The 20,614-nt window shown below is 39.1% G+C and overlaps 2 protein-coding genes across 3 annotated transcripts in view; one reads left to right on the forward strand and one right to left on the reverse strand.

The window, feature by feature from the left end:
* LOC138750565 (microtubule-actin cross-linking factor 1-like) overlaps positions 1-20,393 on the reverse strand; it is a 34,427-nt gene extending 14,034 nt beyond the window's left edge. For both annotated transcript variants that reach the window (XM_069912671.1, XM_069912669.1), the window contains exons 1-6: positions 20,068-20,393; positions 9,511-9,720; positions 5,095-5,323; positions 4,564-4,880; positions 3,654-3,821; positions 913-1,036 (exon numbers count right to left, since the gene is read on the reverse strand). In XM_069912671.1, coding sequence (XP_069768772.1) covers positions 913-1,036; positions 3,654-3,821; positions 4,564-4,880; positions 5,095-5,323; positions 9,511-9,720; positions 20,068-20,265 — 1,246 coding nt within the window. In that variant the 5' untranslated portion in view covers positions 20,266-20,393. The remainder of the gene's footprint in view (positions 1-912; positions 1,037-3,653; positions 3,822-4,563; positions 4,881-5,094; positions 5,324-9,510; positions 9,721-20,067) is intronic.
* Positions 1-20,614, forward strand: part of LOC138750556 (endogenous retrovirus group 3 member 1 Env polyprotein-like) — a 474,937-nt gene that overhangs the window by 437,849 nt on the left and 16,474 nt on the right. The window lies entirely within an intron of this gene.

The following is a 20,614-nucleotide window of genomic DNA, read 5'->3' on the forward strand; positions in this document are numbered from 1 at the left end:
CACACTTGGTAAATGGCCGCTGCTTAACCTTCTACCATTTCTACATACCCTCTATTTCTATTAATAACTGATCAACAAGACAAACGGAAAATATAGAATTTCTGAGGTTTAGGAAAGGAAACAAAAATGTATAAAAATAAATGAGCTGATAGAGCATCTGGAAAAAAGAAAAGCAACATTAACATTTCGATGGAGCTCGTGACTTCTCCGCCTTGCTGGCATATTTTAACATATGTTTCCTATTTCCAGTCTTGTTTCTATGATTGGAAGTTGTCTGGTTTCCAATCATTCAATCTTCTCTTTAATTGATGAGCCACGGACAAGTATGCATGACTGGAGCCTGGCTGCTTTATTAAATAATCGCAGAGCATCACTTTCAACGAATTCACTGCAAGAATTCCCATTTGCCGCCATTTTCATTTCCAACGCTCCAAATATGGTTCTCAATTCAGTACCTTTAATGCAACAATTTTATAAGACCCAACACTTCTAAGATGCACCACTCGAGCAGAAATTTCATTCAATAAACACACATTTTGCAATACTATTGCGATTCTGGCCTACGAGTCTGAATCACTGACCACAATTCAGTGGAGAAAGTTCGATTGAACTTTCTTAAATACTGCATTTTATTCAAACATTGAAGTGTGCACAGTTCTTTAGTAAATGGTCATTTTCAGAGCTGTTTATGAAATGATAGCCTATTTATGACGTGCTAGGTAAAGATGATTCAACATTTGAAATCCAATCAATTGCAAGAAATATTTTAGAATGGTTCAAAGAGGTTGGTGGGTCCCCACTGGTAATTTGCACAATTTGAAAATGTCTAATTTACCAGCTGGAAGCATCACTTGTATTTGTTGGAATTAGAGAACCACCTTTTGATCTAAACATCAAATGTTGAAATGGTACCTGTGGTCTTTCGAAGCTGGACTATATTTGGAACAACGTCATTGCTCAAATTCAGCAGGCACTTTGCTGCCTCCTGTAACTTTTCGACACCATCTTCATGTTCAGAAATTTCTCCCTGAAGAACCTGTGATTTCAAAATGACACAATGACTCATTCACAATAAAATTAATATTTATTTCTGTATATCTTAGATTTGCCGATGCCTTGGTTAATTTCGATATTGTCTTTGGGTCAAGGAGATAAACAGCCTGTGAAGGCGATTCTATAAATTATCATAAATACCAACAACTCTCTGGCCTGCTTTGGGGTGAGGAGGCGAACATTTTCAAGGACCCAATAACCACAGGATATTGGAATTTTCTCAAACAACCAGATCAAACTTTCTATTGATCATTACTCATTACTCATTAATGCTTCGAGGTATTTAATACGCCTGATGTTTGAGCATTTTCTGATGCTGTTGAGCTCATCATCTTTATCTTGTCTACATCTCTTGACCGGCCCTGAAGTCCCCTTGCAAACCATCAAGGTCACAAGAAAATATTTAAAAATGTTCTGATGCTTAGATTTACATCAGCATTGATAAAATAATGCTGAAGAACTCATTTGGCTTTTCACCACTAATGGACATAGATTTGGCTGCATTATCGTTTTTCTGCCTGTCTACTTTTACTCCAGATGACCCCTCTCCCCAATCCATCATCCTTCAAAGGTAAATATGTGTTCTCCCTCAGCAATCCGACCCGTTTGCAACTCCTATTCTCTCGAGCACTTAATGGCCCACAGCTTTTCTCCATGACCATCAATCCCAGGCCATTATTGCAATAAATGGTCCGATTTTTCTCTGACTGCAAGACCAGAAATGCCCTCCACCTCAATAAAGCAAAACTTTCTGATTTGTCTTTCTGATGCAAATTCCAATTCCTCAAACATCAACTCCAGTCAACATGATGCCATTAGTTTCGTTAATGATAGAGAAGGATAGGTCTGGGACTCGGGTTGAGATTTTAAATTGGAGAAAGGCCAATTTGAGGAAATTAGAAAGGAATGAGAAGGTGTTGACCTGGAAAAGTATGTGCGGGGTGAGTGGAAGACCTACAAAGGTGAAATTTGGAGAGTACAGACTTTGCATGTTCCTGTCAAGATTAGCAGGCTTAGGAATCTGGTTTGGAAGAAGAGAGGTGTGCAGCAGGTATAGACATCACAGAGCAAATGAGGTGCTTGAAGAGTATAGAAAATGCAAGAAAAAACCTCAAGAAAGAAACCAGGAAGGCTATGTGGATGATAATGGGGTAAATTGGATGAGTAAGCTTGCAGGTGTTGTGGACACTAAAGAAGGTTTTCAAAGCTTGCAGAGGGATCAGGACCAGCTGGAAACATGGGCTGAAACATGGAATTTAATGCAGATGTGTGTGAGGTGTTGCATTTTGGAAGGACAAGCCAAGAAAGGACATACATGGTAACCAGTCGGGCAGTGAGGAGTACGATAGAACAGAGGGATCTGGGAATACAGACACCTCATTCTCTGAAAATGGTGTCACATGTGGATAGGGTTGCAAAGAGAACTTTTGGCACATTGACCTTGATCAATCAAAGGATAAAGTCTAATTTTCATTGGTGAGACCCAATTTGGATTATTGTGTGCCGTTTGGATCACCTAACTGCAGGAAGGATGGCAATTGTGCAGAGATTGACTTGGATGTGGCCTGGACGTCAGGAGCAGAGTTGTAGGAAAAGGTTAAACAGGTTATGATTTTATTCCCTGGAGTGTAGAATGAGGGAAGAATTGAGAGAGAGATTTAAAATGATGTGGAGGACAGAGTAAATATAGGTAGGCTTGTTCCACTGAGAGCAAGTGAAATACAAACCAGAGGACATGGGGTAAGGGTGAAGGGGATAAATTTAGGGGGAACATGAGGGAGAACGTCTTCACACAGAGTGAAGAGGTGGGAGAGTGGAACAAGCTGTCCGTTGAAGTGGTGACTGTGGGCTCAATTTTTAATTTGAAAAGAATTTGGACTGGTACATGGATGGGAGAGGTATGGAGGGCTATGGACTAGGTGCGTCAGAGGGCCTCGGCAGAAAAAGGGTTCGGAACAGACAAGAAGGGCCAAAGGGGCCTGTTTCTGTTCTGTAATATTGTAAGGTTCTATGGTTCGAATACTTCTTTGGAATAAATCTATCTCTGCCACTTTGCAAACAAATCTTACCTCCAAATGTGCTCCAAGTCACCACTTTCCTCCCACCTCCCTTCACCTGTTCCTGAAACCCCCATCTATGGAGTTATCGTCTCTGCACCTGATGATCCCATTAATGATTTGCTGAGATTTTTTGCTCTGCTGTTATAATCTTGGAGGTCGTCCAAAATTCTGCCACCATTTCCTTAGTCACCAGGCCCCCATTAAACATGGATAAGGTCTGAGGAAACCCATACTGAAAATAGACACACAATGAGAGCAGAACTGTTTGGCTTCTTTGTTACATTTTCCAATCTCGCCCCCACCATCTGGAAGCAAATTGGCCGTTGGATCTTCATCAGGCTCCCATTAAAACCTGATCAAGTTGGAAGGAATGGAGCTCAACTTCCTATTTCAGGTGCCAAACTTACAACCTCCCATTTGGCCTTAACCACTGTTATTGGATGTGCACATTATCATTATTTCAAAGCATTCATCATTCTACTCGTAAATTAGAATAAGCAACATTACACAGTGATTTATGAAATAACAACTTTAATTTACCATGATATTTTCAAGTTCTTGCTGCAAGATTTCTGGATTAGAGATGGCCTCCAGCTGAACCATTCGTCTTTCTCTTTCTACTCTCTCTAGCCACAAACGCAGCTCATCTGCCTTCTCTTGCCATTGTTCAAATACCTTGGTGCCAAGACGGATTCCAAGTCCAATGCACTATAGAGTGAAAGAAATGAATGAGTATGTGGATTTTTAAAATGTACGATTTTGTGATGCGATCAAATATCGAGTGTCCAATCGATCCAAAATGGGTCAAGCGATACATTACTGGTCCATTACTTATGCCAACTATCATTTTTTTGTTCCCTGCATCAAGTTTTTTGAGGGTCACAAATAAACTGATGGTCAGGAATATATCAGAAGCATTGAAAACCTTCACAAATTTAGTGTGTCAGTGAAGATTAGACAGAAATTCTTTTGGGGCTGGGCTTGTTCCAGCCGAACACTCTGCATTTCTGTTATGCCATTCAAGCCTAACCCTTGGGTTTAGGACATACTGAGACAGCGAGGTGACCTTTGTGGATTGGACACATTACACCATGTTCAGTGACAAATGCACGTGGGAGGCCAGTCTGAAAAATCTTCACCAATTATGATCTGTTCGACATTTGATTTTATTAAAAGGAAATGAGTTCATGACTTATTTTCTGCAGTGGTCTCTGTCCAACTCGAGTGAGTTTGGCCACCAAGAGAGCTCCACAATACTGGAAAGATTTGATCATTGTTCCTGTTCTTCATGGGTATTATTAATCACAGCCGCAAACCTTTTCCAGAGCCACTCTTATAAGACTAAAACTTACACAAGTTGCTCAGTCTATCAAAATGCTCTCATGTTACTGATCTAAAGTAAAATTGGAGTTTAAATGCTATTAGTCAAAAAAAAGGAGATATGTCATACTTCTGATCGAAGTGCGTTGAAGCGAGCATCGGCGCTTTCAACCGTCTCCTCCACACGTTGGCTTATGGCATCAGGATCAATTGGGATCTTGTAGCTTTCAATTGCATTCCTGATTTCAAAGAGAAAGGCAGCATCGAAGAGACTTTTCCAAGATCGTCTGAGGTATCTTAGATCCCCTTTGAGAAACTGAAGATCATTGAAGAGGAATTTCTGCTTCTTAAGTTTGAATGTCAATGACGTGGAGTCAAATTCCTCAGCTTTTATTTTTTGTAGTTCCTTTTCTGAATGAATCATTAATGTTTCGAATTCATCATGATCTGTTTAAAGGAATATAATGGTGAAATAATCAAAATGATCAAATAATACCAGATTATATAGACTTTGACACATTGACAGGATCCTGTAATAATTACAAGTTGGGGTTATTCCAAACCACATGTAGCTTTCAGTTGTCTTACTTAGAATTCTTTTTAACTCTCAGTAAATAGTATTTTATAGTAATCTGGAAAATAAATGAATACTTTCCCTCACCTTTTCGGAACTTCTGCAGTTCTAGATGCAGATCCTCAATCACGTTTAATTGAGAATCTGCACTTGATAAAGCGGATTTGTACTCCTCCATCAAGACATTCAAGTTCTCCTGCAGTGCAACTTCCTCGTCTCGCAAAGGGTCCTGGACATTTTGTTCCAGGAAAGTCTGAGCTGCCTCTATGGCCAAAACCAACTCTTGCTCTTTCTGGGACAACTTTTGGCGATGTTCCTAGAAAAGAAACAATCCTAGGTTCATTTTTATTGCTCCAAGTTGTCTTGGGGGAGGTAAGGTTTCTATTTATTGCATTTGCAATTGAAATAAAATATTCAGGTTTCCCAATTTATTAAAAATCAGGGTACCAATACACTCTTAAATACACACAGGAAATGTACTTCAAGTCCAGAAATCTAAATGGTTTTATGCTTTCGGAGGTTTAATCAACTACCTTGATCTACAATTCTTTGCTTGTGTCAAAGGATGAATCCTGCTGAGATGGAGTAGAATATATTCCATATTTAATTTGACTGACAAGAAAATAAATCCTCTCCTTCAGTATTTGTACACAGTCCCTTCCCTGTCAAACAGACTTACTTTTATTTAAACTTAAGCACATTAAACTTTTGTCATTTGAATGATCTCATCCTTAACTTTCAATTCAGGGATTTAATATTCTTTCATGATGTAAAAGAGAACACGTGAAATCTAACGAGAGGTGACTGTGATCTAGTCAGGAGAATGTGAACTAGTTTGTAACTGTGTAAGAATGCACCCTTCTCACTGAAGTAACTGTGGGGTGGATGTCTATGTATATGAGTGTGTCAACATTTTTAAGAGATGGTGGATCTTCTTGTCTTTTTTCTTCACTGGTATCACTGTTTCCTTCACGCCAGACTTGCACATCTTCGCCCAGTGGTTTGCTATGCCGTAGGCTCCACATTCAGAACCGTATGCGGGGCAATCATTTTGGTCACGGAGGGGTGTTGTCCGCTGCCCTTCCTACAGGTCCTGGGGGTGGCACTTTTCTGATTGTATTTTTTATAGCATCAACCCTTCCTTCTCTTTGCTGTGGGTGGGTCTGCATTGATAGGGATTTCATTTGCATCCTCGTGGCTTTGAAGACTCTGGCTGTGTCAGAGTCTTTGGCCAATTTCAAGCTATCCTTCCCTAGAAGAGACTTTTGCACTTCAGGATGGGCATATTAGTGGATCAGCTAATCTTTCCTCTATATCCTTCCATCTGCATTTTGCAGCATTAATTTTTGGTGTAGTAAGGACGTTAGTAACAGTCTCATCAGTCTCTTACACAAAACCTTGAAATTCATTGCATTCAAGTCTAGGATTAGAGCTGAGTTCAAGGTGAGAAACAACCTTTGCAAATATCTGCTCTGGATCATTTTTCTCCACCCCGTAAGCTCTCAGCTATTAAATAAGTCACGGCCTGGCTCCCCTGTCCAGACATGTATAGAACTAACCTTCTCCTCGCTGTTGCATTTTTAAAATAGCTTTTCACTGCTAAATTGTACATCTGCTGAAACGTTTTAAACGATTCAACCATGTCTTCAGCCTCCCGTCCATCACTGGGTGAACTGCTGTTGCACCAGCCATTCATTTTCAGGTGTACTTTTTCTCTTCTTCCCCTTCAGATTTCAGTCACTTCCAATCAATTTTATAGTTTTATTCTTGTTCTCTTTACCGACCACTGCCAACATGTTCTGTCTCCGTGTTACCTGGGAGGATTCTTAAATAACTTAAAGATGCAAGATTCAAATAACAGAAGGGAGTTTACTTACTGATGCCTTCCACCATCTCAGGAAACTGTTCACACTCATACTCATGTATAGGTGCCCCCCAGTAGTGCACGACGGTTACCACAGTGAGAAGGGTGTGTATTCCTAGGAAGTTACAAAAGAGTTCACATGATCCTGACGAGATAACACACCCTTCTCACTGTCGTAAATGTCGTGCACCAATGTGGGGTGCATGTCTATTTGAGTATGAACATTTCCTGGCATGGTGGAAGGCATCAATAAGTAAAATCTCTTCTGCTATTTGAATCTTGCATCTCTAAGAAGATGCAAGATTCAAATAGCAGAAGAGATTTTACTTCTGCTATTTAAGAAGCCTCCCACACAGAGACATAACGGTGACTTTATTGTATTGATCTTTACCATTTTGTTCAACATCCTTTGGACTTTACAAGACTTTATTCAAGTCGCCTTATTCCAAAACAAACCAGGCTGTCAAGCACACACAGGGCAATAATTTGCATACATGTTAAGCAATGCTTTACGAAAAGAAGATAACATCAATTGGTAAATGTTTAAAGATCTTTGCTCTTTTTTAACGATGAAAATCTGACTTGAGCACTGCATATTAAGGAATGACAAACGTGAAAATCTATCCCCATTTGAGTGAAAACATTCTGGGTAATTATCATTTTCACATTAGTGCTTCAAGATGCAGGTGTCCCTGCCAGGGCCCAAACTGAACGAACGGCAATATCTTTCCCAGTTAGAAGGGAGAGGAGTGTGGAGGGGAATCAGCAGGTAGTAATGTTCCTACGGACCTAATGCACGTCCCTCTCCATGTCAGAAGGCTCCTCTTTGGACATATTCTTGGAGTCGAGTAGATGTCGTTCACTCCGTTGATAGAATACAGGACTACCTCAGTGGAGAGAATGAATGGAGGGCTAATCAAGCCAACTGCTTTGCTCTGCTGTTGAGGTCCTTGGGCCCTTTGGGAATTGTGCTCATCCAGTCAAGTGCGGAGCAAAGGTTCGCCACCTACTGCTTGACAGGTAGCCTCTGATCTGTTTTAGTTATCACAGTACTCAAAGTGGCTGGTCCATGTTAGGACCACAGTGAGAAGGAGACCTGGAGTCATGTGACAAAACCCAATTGAAGTACCATTATGCAGGTTATTGGTGAACAATGCCACTTTATGTCACAGTGTGTGCGACACACTTTCCATCGGGCAGCTGATTAAATAAAGTATGGCTTTGTCCTGCTTTTGGTAGATGGACCAGATACCTGAAGAATTTGCCACTTTGTCAGAAGGATGTCAGTGGATCAACTGTGACAATAGGTGCAAAAAAATCTAGACTGAACTTCTCCAGTACTTCGAATGTGATGGAGTCTGGTCCTATTTGTCTGCTGCACTTGGTGTTCCTAAGTAAATCAAATAGGGTGAAAGTGATTTCTGTGATGGTGTCGGAAGAACCTAATGGAACATGCTAGAAAGTGTCTTAACCCCAACATTGTTATTCAGAAGCTGAGGCCTACCACCACTGAGAATGAGGAGACCCTTGGTCCCTCTTTTCCTGTTTACTGTTCATGACCCAGCCGGAAGGACGACAGAGCTCAAATTTCATCAGCGGTTAATTCTGTCTTTGGAATGTTATTTTTTTTTCTGCATTGCCTGCCCACTGTCCAGTGTTGTGAGATTATCAGTCTGGCACCTCATGTGCATCTGCATTCCCTATTAAACCATGGTGATGACTTGTCTTGGTTGTAATGGGAGAACTAACGATGGTAAGTAACACTTTCCTGCTGCAAATGTTAAAGGCCCATCGTACCTTTTGGCCACTGTGATTCCAGCTGTCAATTTATTCTGAATCTATCCCATTTAGCACAATGGTGCTACCACACATCAGAATTGAGGGAGCCCCTGGAGAAACATGGGATGAATCTTTCTGCTCCTGCTGTCACCAACAGTTGCCTCAACAACAGGAAAATTGTGGTAGTGAGGGGGTGTAGCCTTACTCACTCTCTTTTCCAAACCAATCCCTAGATCTGCACAAGGATCTGGCCTGGTTGAGTGGACGAACAGTGACGTTGCTACGCCAGAATTCATTCCGGTGGTGTATGCTTCCTCAACCCTTTTTGGTTGTGAATAGCTTGCATGGCCCATTCAATGGGTTATAAAGAGTTAATCACATGAGTGGGTGCTGGAGTTATCAAAATAGGGGAGGAGGTTCTTCCCTTTACAACATCAAGATCCACATTATCTGAGAATACAGCATTACTGAGGTGAAGAGTTTTTGTTAAGAAGCTGCCATGGTGAGATTGTTAGTGAAGGGCCTCTGTGACCATCGTCAATCACTGCCCCTTCACTAGTGAGTTAATCATATTCCCGTCATCTCTCATCACTTGCGTGACTGGGCCAGAGCAAAGAACAGAAAGTAGGACTGAGTTAGAAAGAGGATCTGCTAGATCTTTGAATAGGATTGGGAGAAGATCGTCAAAATTCAATTCAACATTATTTGGAAATTGTGTTAGTCATTATTTAAGTGAAATTTAGTCAGTCGCCTTTCATCAAATCTGTACTGATCAGAGGTTCTGATGAAAAGTCCAATCCAAAATATTTTTACAATTGTTCGAATATACACTTATCCAAAACACCTGGAAGTGTTCATACCTTCAGGCCTTGCTGGTGGTCATTCAGTCTTTCGCCCATCTCAGCAAATGACCCCATCGCATCGTCCTCTTCCTCCATCTGGAAACCATCACCTAATGCGTAGAATTCGTCTTCGGTGATATGAACTCCATAGTGACCCTCGACTGCCAACCATTTCAGAAGATCACCTACTGTCTTCTTATGTTTTTGTAGGTGACCTTCTGTTGTTTCCTACAAATTGCAAAATCCTGTTAGTTTGAAGACGTGTTGTACTTTCCTGGCAGCAATTCCATATTCCCTCATCTATTTGCAAACCCTTGGGATTGAGGAGGATGTGAAACCACTTGAGTGGAAGATGCCTGTTTATAAACAGGGGCCATTCCACACCATTTCATCGGAATATGCACATGGGCAACACGTGGTCTTGCCCAGTCTTGGATCAATACGAAAAGGATGGAAAATACTAAAGACCAGCCTCCTATACACACACACGGGCATCGACGGAATTCCGCTTCATCATTTCCCTGCTCATGTCTCCCTAACACTGCCTTCATTTCTCGGGTCCCTTCGTCTAATCCCTCCCCTTTCATTTCAAAGGCCTTCGCTGCGTCTAAAGCAACTGCTACTGTTGGCGCTTTACTCCCTTCTACTGCATGAATTAAGTTAATAAATTTACAAATATTGTCTGTTGTGCGTCTTTTTTTAATAAATCCAGTTTGGTCTAGATTTACCATTTTAGGTACATAATCTGCTAATCTGTTTGCTAATAGTTTAGCTATTATCTTATAATCTGTGTTAAGTAATGATATTGGTCTATATGATGCTGGTGCGAGTGGATCTTTCCCTTGCTTTGGTATTACTGTAATTATTGCTGTTTTACATGAATCTGGTAAGCTTTGTGTTTTGTCAATCTGGTTGATTACTTCCAGGAGGGGAGGAATTAATAAATCTTTAAATGTTTTATAGAATTCTATTGGGAATCCATCCTCTCCTGGTGTTTTATTATTTGGTAGTTTTTTTTTTATTATCTCTTGTATTTCTACTATTTCAAATGGTTCTGTTAATTTAATTTATTCCTCTATTTGTGATTTTGTTAGTTCAATTTTAGTTAAAAATTCATCTATTTTGCCTTCTTTCCCTTCGTTTTTAGTTTGGTATAATTGTTCATAGAATTCTCTAAAGTTTTCATTGATCTCCGTTGGATTATATGTGATTTGTTTGTCTTTTTTCCTTGATGCCAATACCATTTTCTTAGCTTGTTCTGTCTTAAGCTGCTATGCTAGAATTTTGTGCGTTTTTTCCCTTAGTTCATAATATTTCTGTTTTGTCTTCATTATGTTCTTCTCCACCTTATATGTTTGTAGTGTTTCATATTTTATTTTTTGATCTGCCAATTCTCTTCTTTTAGTTGTATCTTCCTTCATTGCTAATTCTTTTTCTATATTTACTATTTCCCTTTCCAACTGCTCTGTTTCCTGATTATAGTCCTTCTTCATCTTGGTTACATAACTTATTATTTGCCCTCTAATGAACGCTTTCATTGCATCCCATAGTATAAACTTATCTTTCACTGATTCCGTATTTATTTCAAAGTACATTTTAATTTGTCTTTCAATGAATTCTCTAAAATCCTGCCTTTTAAGTAGCATGGAGTTTAATTTCCATCTATACATTCTTGGAGGGATGTCCTCTAACTCTGTTGTCAATATCAAGGGTGAATGGTCCGATAATATTCTAGCTTTATATTCTGTTTTTCTTACTCTATCTTGCTTACGAGCTGATAACAGAAATAGGTCTATTCTTGAGTATGTTTTATGTCTACCCGAATAATATGAATATTCCTTTTCCTTTGGGTGTTGTTTCCTCCATATATCCAAAAGTTGCATTTCTTGCATCGATTTAATTATAAATTTGGTTACTTTGTTCTTTCTGTTAATTTTTTTCCCAGTTTTATCCATATTTGAATCCAAATTAAGGTTGAAATCCCCTCCTATTAATATGTTCCCTTGCGTATCTGCTATCTTCAAAAAAATATCTTGCATAAACTTTTGATCTTCTTCGTTAGGTGAATATACATTGAGTAGATACCAAAACTCCAAATATATCTGACATTTTATCATTACATATCTCCCTGCTGGATCTATTATTTCCTCTTCTATTTTAATTGGTACATTTTTACTGATTAATATAGCTACTCCTCTTGCTTTTGAATTATACGACGCTGCTGTTACATGTCCTACCCAATCTCTCTTTAATTTCTTGTGCTCCAATTCAGTTAAATGTGTTTCTTGCACAAATGTTATATCAATTTTTTCTTTTTTCAGTAAATTTAGCAGTTTCTTCCTTTTGATTTGGTTATGTATTCCGTTAATATTTAAAGTCATATAGTTCAACGTAGCCATTTCAAACTTTGTTTATCTTCCCTTTCCGTTTCTCCATCATCACCTTTCCTTCTTATCCATTTCTGTTTTCTTGTTTTGAACACTTTATAAGACAACATTTCTAAAACATCAAACATTTTCCTTATTCTCCTATTTAAAACTTCTTTAACCCCATTCTCCCCTCCCCCTCCTGAGTTGCCCTTTATCTCATGTTGGGCAAACACATCTCCCCTCTACATTTGGATTTGCGAATTCACTCGCAAATGTCAACTGATTTTGCAGTGACCGTAACTCATCCCCACCCAGCCCCCCCCGGAAAAGATTTCAATTTTCATATGTAACAAAGGTCACTCTTTTAATTCCCTCCTTATTCCCTCTATTCCCTTTCATTCCCTTATTAATTCTTATCTATACTCTATATATTTTCCTCTAAATACGTATACATTCATGTATACACACACATACATACACATCTACATATATATATATATATATATATATATATATTTTTTTTTTTATATATATAATATATACATACATATACCCATATACACACATACATATAGTTCGTGGTCATTTTTACTCTCATTACATGTCTTCATCTCTCTGCTTGTTTTGTAGTTGTTCTGCAAATTTTCGTGCTTCCTCTGGATCCGAGAATAGTCTGTTTTGTTGCCCTGGAATAACTATTTTAAGTACCGCTGGGTACTTTAACATAAATTTATATCCTTTTTTCCATAAGATCGTTTTTGCTGTATTGAACTCCTTCCTCTTCTTCAGGAGATCAAAACTTATGTCTGGATAGAAAAAAAATTTTTGACCTTTGTATTCCAGTGGCTTTTTGTCTTCTCTTATTTTCTTCATTGCTTTCTCCAATATATTTTCTCTTGTATATCTTAAAAATTTTACTAAAATGGATCTTGGTTTTTGCTGCGGTTGTGGTTTCGGGGCTAATGTTCTATGTGCCCTCTCTATTTCAATTTCTTCCTGTAATTCTGGTCTTCCTAGGACCCTGGGGATCCAATCTTTTATAAATTCTCTCATATTCTTGCCTTCTTCATCTTCCTTAAGGCCCACAATCTTTATATTATTTCTTCTTATGTAGTTTTCCATTATATCTGTCTTCTGAGCTTACAGCTCATGTGCCTCTTTAACTTTTTTATTAGATTCTTCTAATTTCCCTTTTGTCCTTTACTTCCATTTCTACGATTATTTCTCGTTCTTCCACATTCTCCACTCTTTTTCCTATCTCTGATATGACCATTTCTATTTTATTCATTTTTTCTTCTGCATTCTTAATTCTTCTTTTTATCTCATTAAATTCTTGTAATTGCCATTCTTTCACTGATTCCATATATTCTTTGAAAAAAGATACATCCATTGTCTTGCCTTTCTCTTCTTCTTCCACTTCTTACTGTTCTTCTTTTTCTTCTTCCTCTGGATTGACCATCTGTTGTTTCCTTGTTTTCTTTTTACCATCTTCTTTCTTGTTGTCGTTATTGTCTCTGTTCTGCACCAGCTGCTGTGCTGCAGGTGTCTCTCTCAGCTGTGGAGATGGACTCCGCAGCTGTTTCCCCCTCCCGTCAGTGTGTTTTTTTTCTTGCGCGGTTGCGCACTTTTACTCGGCTCTGCGAGCCATTTTTGTAGTCCCGAGCCCGGGACTTCCACTGACCTGAGGGAGCGGGCTTCTCTCTCCGCGGCAGGCCTCCTCGGACAGGTAAGGCCTTCACCTTCTTCTTCCGACGTTTTTTCTTCTTCTCTTCTTCCCGTTGTTTTCGACTTTTCTCTCTTCGCTGCCATTTTCTTCTCACCTTTATTTTTACTTTGTTTTAAATTTTAATCTTGTACCTTTGTGTTTTGTGCATTTTTTAACTTTTCCGGAGAGGGCTGGAATTCCCTGACCGGCCACTACTCCATCACGTGACTCCCCCCATCTGGATCATCTTCAGCTGTCATCATTTTCTTAGTCACAGACCTAGTTACCGCACATGCAGGATATATCTCACCATCCTCTCTAACCACATCCTTACTAGGCCAATTTGTCAATCTTAAAACTGACCCAACTTTATTCCCCAGCAAAAACGAGACACCTTGCATGGGTAACTCCTACTACAACAGTTCCTTTGACTAATTCTGAATTTAGCACAACCTTGTGAAGCAATATTGACCCTACCTCATCTCCAACACCTTTAATCAAAGTTGTCTCCTCTGTGTCTGTCCTTTGATCCACAGTTAAAACGGTTTCTAACAACAATGACTGAGCAGCCTCAGTATCTCTAAGAATGTTAACTGGAACCTGTGGTTCTCCCTCCTTTATTGAGACAAAGCCCTCTGACACAAAAGGCTTGAAAACATCCATGACCTACTGATCAGGTTATGCACCTCTGCTCTCCTTAAATTCCACTGTTTCTGTATACAAGGTTCTGGTTAAACCTGTTTTTACCTTTTCTGTTTCAAGACTAGACAGTCACACGACCAGCTTTCTTACACAAATGGCATATAAATACAGAAGTTCTGTCCTTTCCTACCTTTCCTTCATCTTTTTACTGAACATTTTCTCCAGACTTTATTTCAGCCCTACTATCCTGCTCCATCCTAACCTTATGAACAGGTTTATTAATCTGGTCCACATGAGCTCTCTGAAAATGCCTATTATTCTGGAATGTCCTTTTGTGAGTCTTCCTCAACAAATTTTCCTTCACATGTAATATTTCACTATTATAATCCTCTACGTTTGTACTTTTCTCATCCAATGTTTAACTTCAACAATTTTCAATGCCTCAGAAATAGCCATCAGTTCCTATTTTCTCACCTTCTGCAGTTCTGCAGGTGATGGTTGTAACAAAAATGTATCAACATCCATTGCTGCAGTTTTTCCAGACACAAGCTTTCTGTAAGCTTGTAAAAATAGCCTGCAAAAACATCCCAATCAACTAATAAATCATGAAACTGCAATGTTCAAATCCTAAAGGATGAGCCCCCATAAAATGTTACGGAGTCCAGATGACCCCAAAAACCAGTAGCAATAGATATGCACGACAACACAGGGTTATTTAAACAAAAGTAGTTTAGAATTTTATTTGAACATGAAAACAGAATTGAACTTTAACTTATTACTTAACCTACCTAACCCACTTAATCCGCCCTCAAATACTAAGTGCAGGTGAGTGTAATGTGTATTGAAGATTAGAAAAGTTCTTTGGATCACAGTCCAATCTCACTGGTTGCAGGCAATTCTTGCAACAGTGCTCATACATTAGCATTAACAAAGTTCACCAAGCTTTGGTGTTTAACAGACAAATGGTTACCACTCAGAAGGGCTCTTGCTGGTTTTCAGAGAGAGAGATTCCATTTCCAGAGCATCTGCAACTGATTTCTTCTTAATTAGTCTTTCTGACAGAACTTGCCCCCTTCAGGGTTCTCCGGATGATCCTTTTTCTTTCAGGCCATCTTTCAGACCACCAGTCTTCTCCTTTGACCAGGCAGCCTTCCAAAGTTTGGCAGCTTGTCCCTCTGGAACAGATTTCTCTGACTCCTTCTCTCTCACTCCCTCCCTCTCTGAGAGCAAAGCTGTTCTAACTCTGCCTGCTAACGCCACATGCTCTCCTAGGCAAGCTGTATGTGGATACTTTGTTGCTCCTTTGCAAAAAGCAGGATGCAATAATCCTGCTAAAATTCTGGCTTTTCAAATGTGTGTGTGTGGAAGCTGCTCGAGTAATTCATTCCAAGCTACCTCTAAAACTCTTGTCACACTGCATATTCAGAGATCTGAGAAGAACCCTTGGCCGAGCCAACTTTGCTTGAAAGTAAACAACAATCACTAGCGATCTGTGGTCGTCTCAGCCTTCCTTAAGATAGGTTGCAGACACCACTTTATCAATTAGTGCATTGGATCAGGTAGTGCCGGAAATACACAGAGAAGCCGCTGTGTGGAGATTTCACAGAAATACAGTTTAGAAGCAGGAAAGGATCAGATGTTATTGAACAACAATGAAAGGAACTATTAGCATGTGGTCTACAAAGTAACCTTCTTTTTGTATACTTTATTTAAAATCAAATTCAAAATCCACAATAAAATACATCATATTAACATACAAAAATTTCCCCCATATATACCCCCCTCCCACCCCCTCTCTTAGCTCCCTCCCATCCTCTACAACCTCAAACTAAAGAAACAAACCATCATAGTCGGGTTTGATGTCACCAATCAACCATGACATATTTAGACCCATACATTTCACAGAGGGACCCGCACATTAACAAAAATGGTAGACGGATGGCGTAAATTGTAAGTTATCTTTTCCAATGGAATACATGATTGCAATTCCATGTCCCATCTCTGAATACTTAATTCAATTTAATCTTTCCAGGTTATAGCTTTACATTTTCTCGCTACTGCCTATTCCAACTGAATAAATGCAATTTGAAATGTACCCAATTTCATTTCCAAACTCCATTTTACTTCATATGTCCCAATAAAAATTCCATAATTCCATTCAGAAAGGGTTTCACCTGATCACCTAACCATACTGAATGTAAAAAAGACCCTATCTATTCCCCACATTGAAAACACATATCCAAAGAGATAAATCTATACCTCTTCAACTTCTCAGGTGTTAAGTAAAGTTGATGAATAAAATTATAATGAACGAATCTTTATCTTACGTTTACTGGCTTAGTCACACTGTCCTCACATAATGTCATCCAATCATCCTGAGAAATTAAAACCGACAGATCCTTCTTCCTTTTACTTCTCACTTTATAAATATCCGACTTAGGCATCTTATTTTGTAATAAAGCATACATTTGTGTAATCAATCCCCTTTCCCCTCCTTCAATAATTGAACATTCAAATCTCTTCCTTCGAGGTAATCTCAAACTGTGTCCAAAATTATCTAGTAACAAAGTTGGTAACTAAGCATGGACCTGATCCATATTTTTCATTCCATCATTGATATGAAACAAAATTTCCAGCTTCATAACAATCTTCGGCCAAGATAATACCTTTCTTTTCCCAAATATTCAGGAATACGTGATTTATTTTTATACAAAGCTTATTTTAATACAAAGGGTTTTAGCCGAAATTTTGCCCTCAGCACCAATAGCAACGTTGGTCCGATACCATATTTCCATGAAATGTTTTAACACCGGTAAAGGATAATTTTGGAAAAGTTGAGCATTCCATTTATAAATAAACTGTATCATTCTTTGTTCATGAAGCTGAGCCATTTGGATTTTAGCCCAACGTAAACATTGTTGTGATCCAACCATTCTATTAATAAACTTGAATTGTGCCGCTTCATAATAATCCTGAAAATGTGGTAATTATAAAACTCCAAGTCAATTTTTGTATAGATACTCTTGCCAATTTACCTTTTCATAATAAAGATCTTCCCAGCACATGGAAATCCTTAAAACCTTTTAGGAATCCCACATGTAATTGATTGACAAAAATACTGAATACGGGGGAAAACATTCATTTTAAAACACTGTCGTGATGGACACAACCAAGAAAGACTCAGCCACCACATTGAAAGCCATTAATGACGTTTTTATTCAAATTCAGCCCGCGCCCGCTTAAGGGCAGCCTAAGCTCAGTCACCTCGTGCATTGTGATATCAGAATCGCTGCCCCAGGCGTGCGCTGGGCAGGTGACTTGAGGCAGGGAGAAAACCTTGACAGCGCCATCTTCCCATGGCTGCTCCGCCATGTGGCGTTATACACCATGGGAGACTGCGCCGCCACATCGCCCTATTAAAGTTATCAGTAAATCTTTCCACCTATTTAAATCTAATTTAATTTTATGCTATAATAGTCTATAATTCAACTCATATAAATGATTATAATTATCATCTACATTTATCCCAAAATACTTAATTTTATCCAACCGCTTAAATGTAACAATATCTGCAGTTTGCAAAATCCATTCTTGTCAAAGGCATCATTTCACTCTTATCCCAATTAACCTTATATCCTGATAATGCACCACACTGTTCCAACCTTGCATGTAACCTTCCTAACGACTGCGTAGGATTTGTTAAATATATCAAAGCATCATCGGCAAATAAATTCATTTTATACTCTTCCTCATTCGCCTTAATATCTTTAATATCACTATCTTGTCTAATCATTCGCGCTAACGGTTCAATAACCAAAGCAAATAAAGCCGGTGACAAAGGACACCCTGTCAAGTTGATCTAGATAATATAAAGGAAGAAGATACTTGTCCATTTGTCACCACTCTAGCCAATGGATTTTTATATAAGGCCTTCACCCAACCAATAAAGAGTGGCCCAAATTTAAATTTTTCCAATACCTTAAACAAAAATCCCCATTTTACTCTGTCTGCAAGGTAACCTTGATTAGAGAGAGGCATTAGATTAGATGTATTTTTTAGATTTAATTTTTCGAGTTGTTTTCTTTTTCTTTTTATTCTTTTGTTTTGTACAATTTATTTCAATAAATGGGTTCACCATATAGATTATTTCTTATTACATTACAACTCCGATTATCTGAAAGGGCTGTGACCAACCGGCTGCTGCCGAGAGGCCGCTCTCCTGGACGACGGCAGGACAAGGGATTCTTCCAACCACTTGCTGGGAGTGAGTGGTGTGCAGTTTGATGGGAGAGTTGGAGAGAAAAGTCAATAGGGGAAGGTAAAGAAGGAATAGAAAAAGAGAGGGGAGGGAGTTACCTGAAACGAGAACAATCGATGTTCTAATTTCACGTGCAATAATTTTTTTTTCAACCTGAGAGGTTAGTTTGTCTCTGAAAAATATTTCAGATAAATGCAGATTCCTGATTTGTTTTGGATATCTTCATTTATTTGAATTTTTGTAAACTTTTGGATAAATGAGGATTTCAGCGAATCTGATTTTGGATGATTGGAGTTGGAGTGTAATTGTTTTGGAGGTTAACAAGTCATCCTGAATGTAGTTTCATTAACTTTGTTTTCTTCGCGTGTCCTTACTCGTAATGGAATGAATTGTCACGTGGTTTTCAGATTTCTGTATGTATGCTTATATGTTAAACTCAATAAAAACATTTTACCAAGAACAAGCATGTGGTCTTGCAGGTAAAAGTCACAGTTAAAACTTAATGACTATTTTCAAATCCACTGCAAAGCATTATCTTCATCATGTGAACCATGGCAGTGAACAGAACAAAAGTATCTGGAAAAAGCAAGGCAAAACACCTTTCAGGATTGGCCCAATGAACATTGGTTCAAGGGTTGCTGAAGGCATTGCAACTGAACACATGGCACAGGGTCAATCCCCAGAGACATTCAGATTTTACACCTATACACTCAAGGCTGAGGTTTCTGACTTGAATTTGATGAAAGGCAAACCACAGATTCTTGGTGCATCTTTACGAAGAACACTCTTGTTTTGATTTCAGCCAGAAAACCAGGACTCCAGTCTTTCATCAGTCTTTCTTCCAGGGCAGAAACCAAAGGAAAGGGCACATTCTTCTGGGGGTCCTTGGTTAATATTTACTCTTAAATCACCATGGCAGAAACACAGAACATAGAACACTGCAGCATAGTACAGGCCCTTCAGCCCTTGATGTTGTGCCAACCCATATATTCCTTCCTAAAAAAAGCACTAAACTCTCCCTACTCCAAAACAATAAAGAGAATTTAATTCCTGCCTTTGACAGCCAATTATTCCCAGAAGAAATATTAAAAATAATTATACTTCAAATGTAACAACAGAAAATGTTGGAAATAGTCAGCAGGTTGGTCACCTCCTGACTTGCTGGGAGTTTCCAGCCTTTTCTGTTCTTATTGAAATATCCAGTAATTCCAGTTTTATCATTTACACTTTAAACCTTGGGGATCCTTTGTGCTGTGAAAGGAAAGAGAATGTTTTTCATTTTAATTTACAAAAATAAGACTATCTGGACCCATTTATTAAGTAGGAATGTATAAATTCCAAGTAGGATTCACTTGTTGATGACCTTGTTTAAGTTTCAGAATAAATGAAGCACCCAATCTGTAGATGCTTTGGAAAAAGATAAGACAAAGCGTAACTGATTTACCAACACTGAATTGGAGATAATTAGCTGCGAAACACCAAGCTCTCCTTATAGGATGAGTGTCTGATGTTTACGTGAGTAATGAACCTTGTGCACACAGTACAACTTATGTTCATTTCGACATTGCCTCATAGAAGGTTTCACACGTGACCGAGAGTACCTGCTGCGTGTTTTCTTCCCTGCGGTCGACATTGAAGTCTGACGATTCCTCCGCAGCAACTCGGGAATGAAACCACCTGCCTCTGATCTTCTTGCAGCAGTTGCACGTCATTCTTTTCCGAGGAGTGAGGGATCTCCTACTCTGCTCCTCTTCCCCAGCCACTCGTGCCACTCGTAGACAGCACAAGGCATTGCCCATTCTCCTGCAAGTCACACGCGAGGTGTTTCCAGTGACGTGTGATGTAGTAATTCAAATACGTCACCACCGTGAGCCTCACTTGGCCAAAAAGCCCTGGTATTCGGCAAAGACTGTGCCACGCGCTCGCACCACGTTGAACCCTCACAATGGACACGACTGCAGTCTCAGCAACTGGGTTTGCTGGCTGTGTGATGTCATCAATGGGTTTATTGTTACACAATAATACAGAAAGACAAGTGAAACCATGGCAATCTCCCAATATTTACTCTCTCGCTATGATGTCACAATGAGACCCCAACCCCCCCACATTCTCGGAATGAATGTACTCAAGGGGCAGTTTATATTTGAG

The sequence above is a fragment of the Narcine bancroftii genome, unplaced genomic scaffold (assembly GCF_036971445.1).
Source record: "Narcine bancroftii isolate sNarBan1 unplaced genomic scaffold, sNarBan1.hap1 Scaffold_166, whole genome shotgun sequence".
Classification (NCBI taxonomy): Eukaryota; Metazoa; Chordata; class Chondrichthyes; order Torpediniformes; family Narcinidae; genus Narcine; species Narcine bancroftii.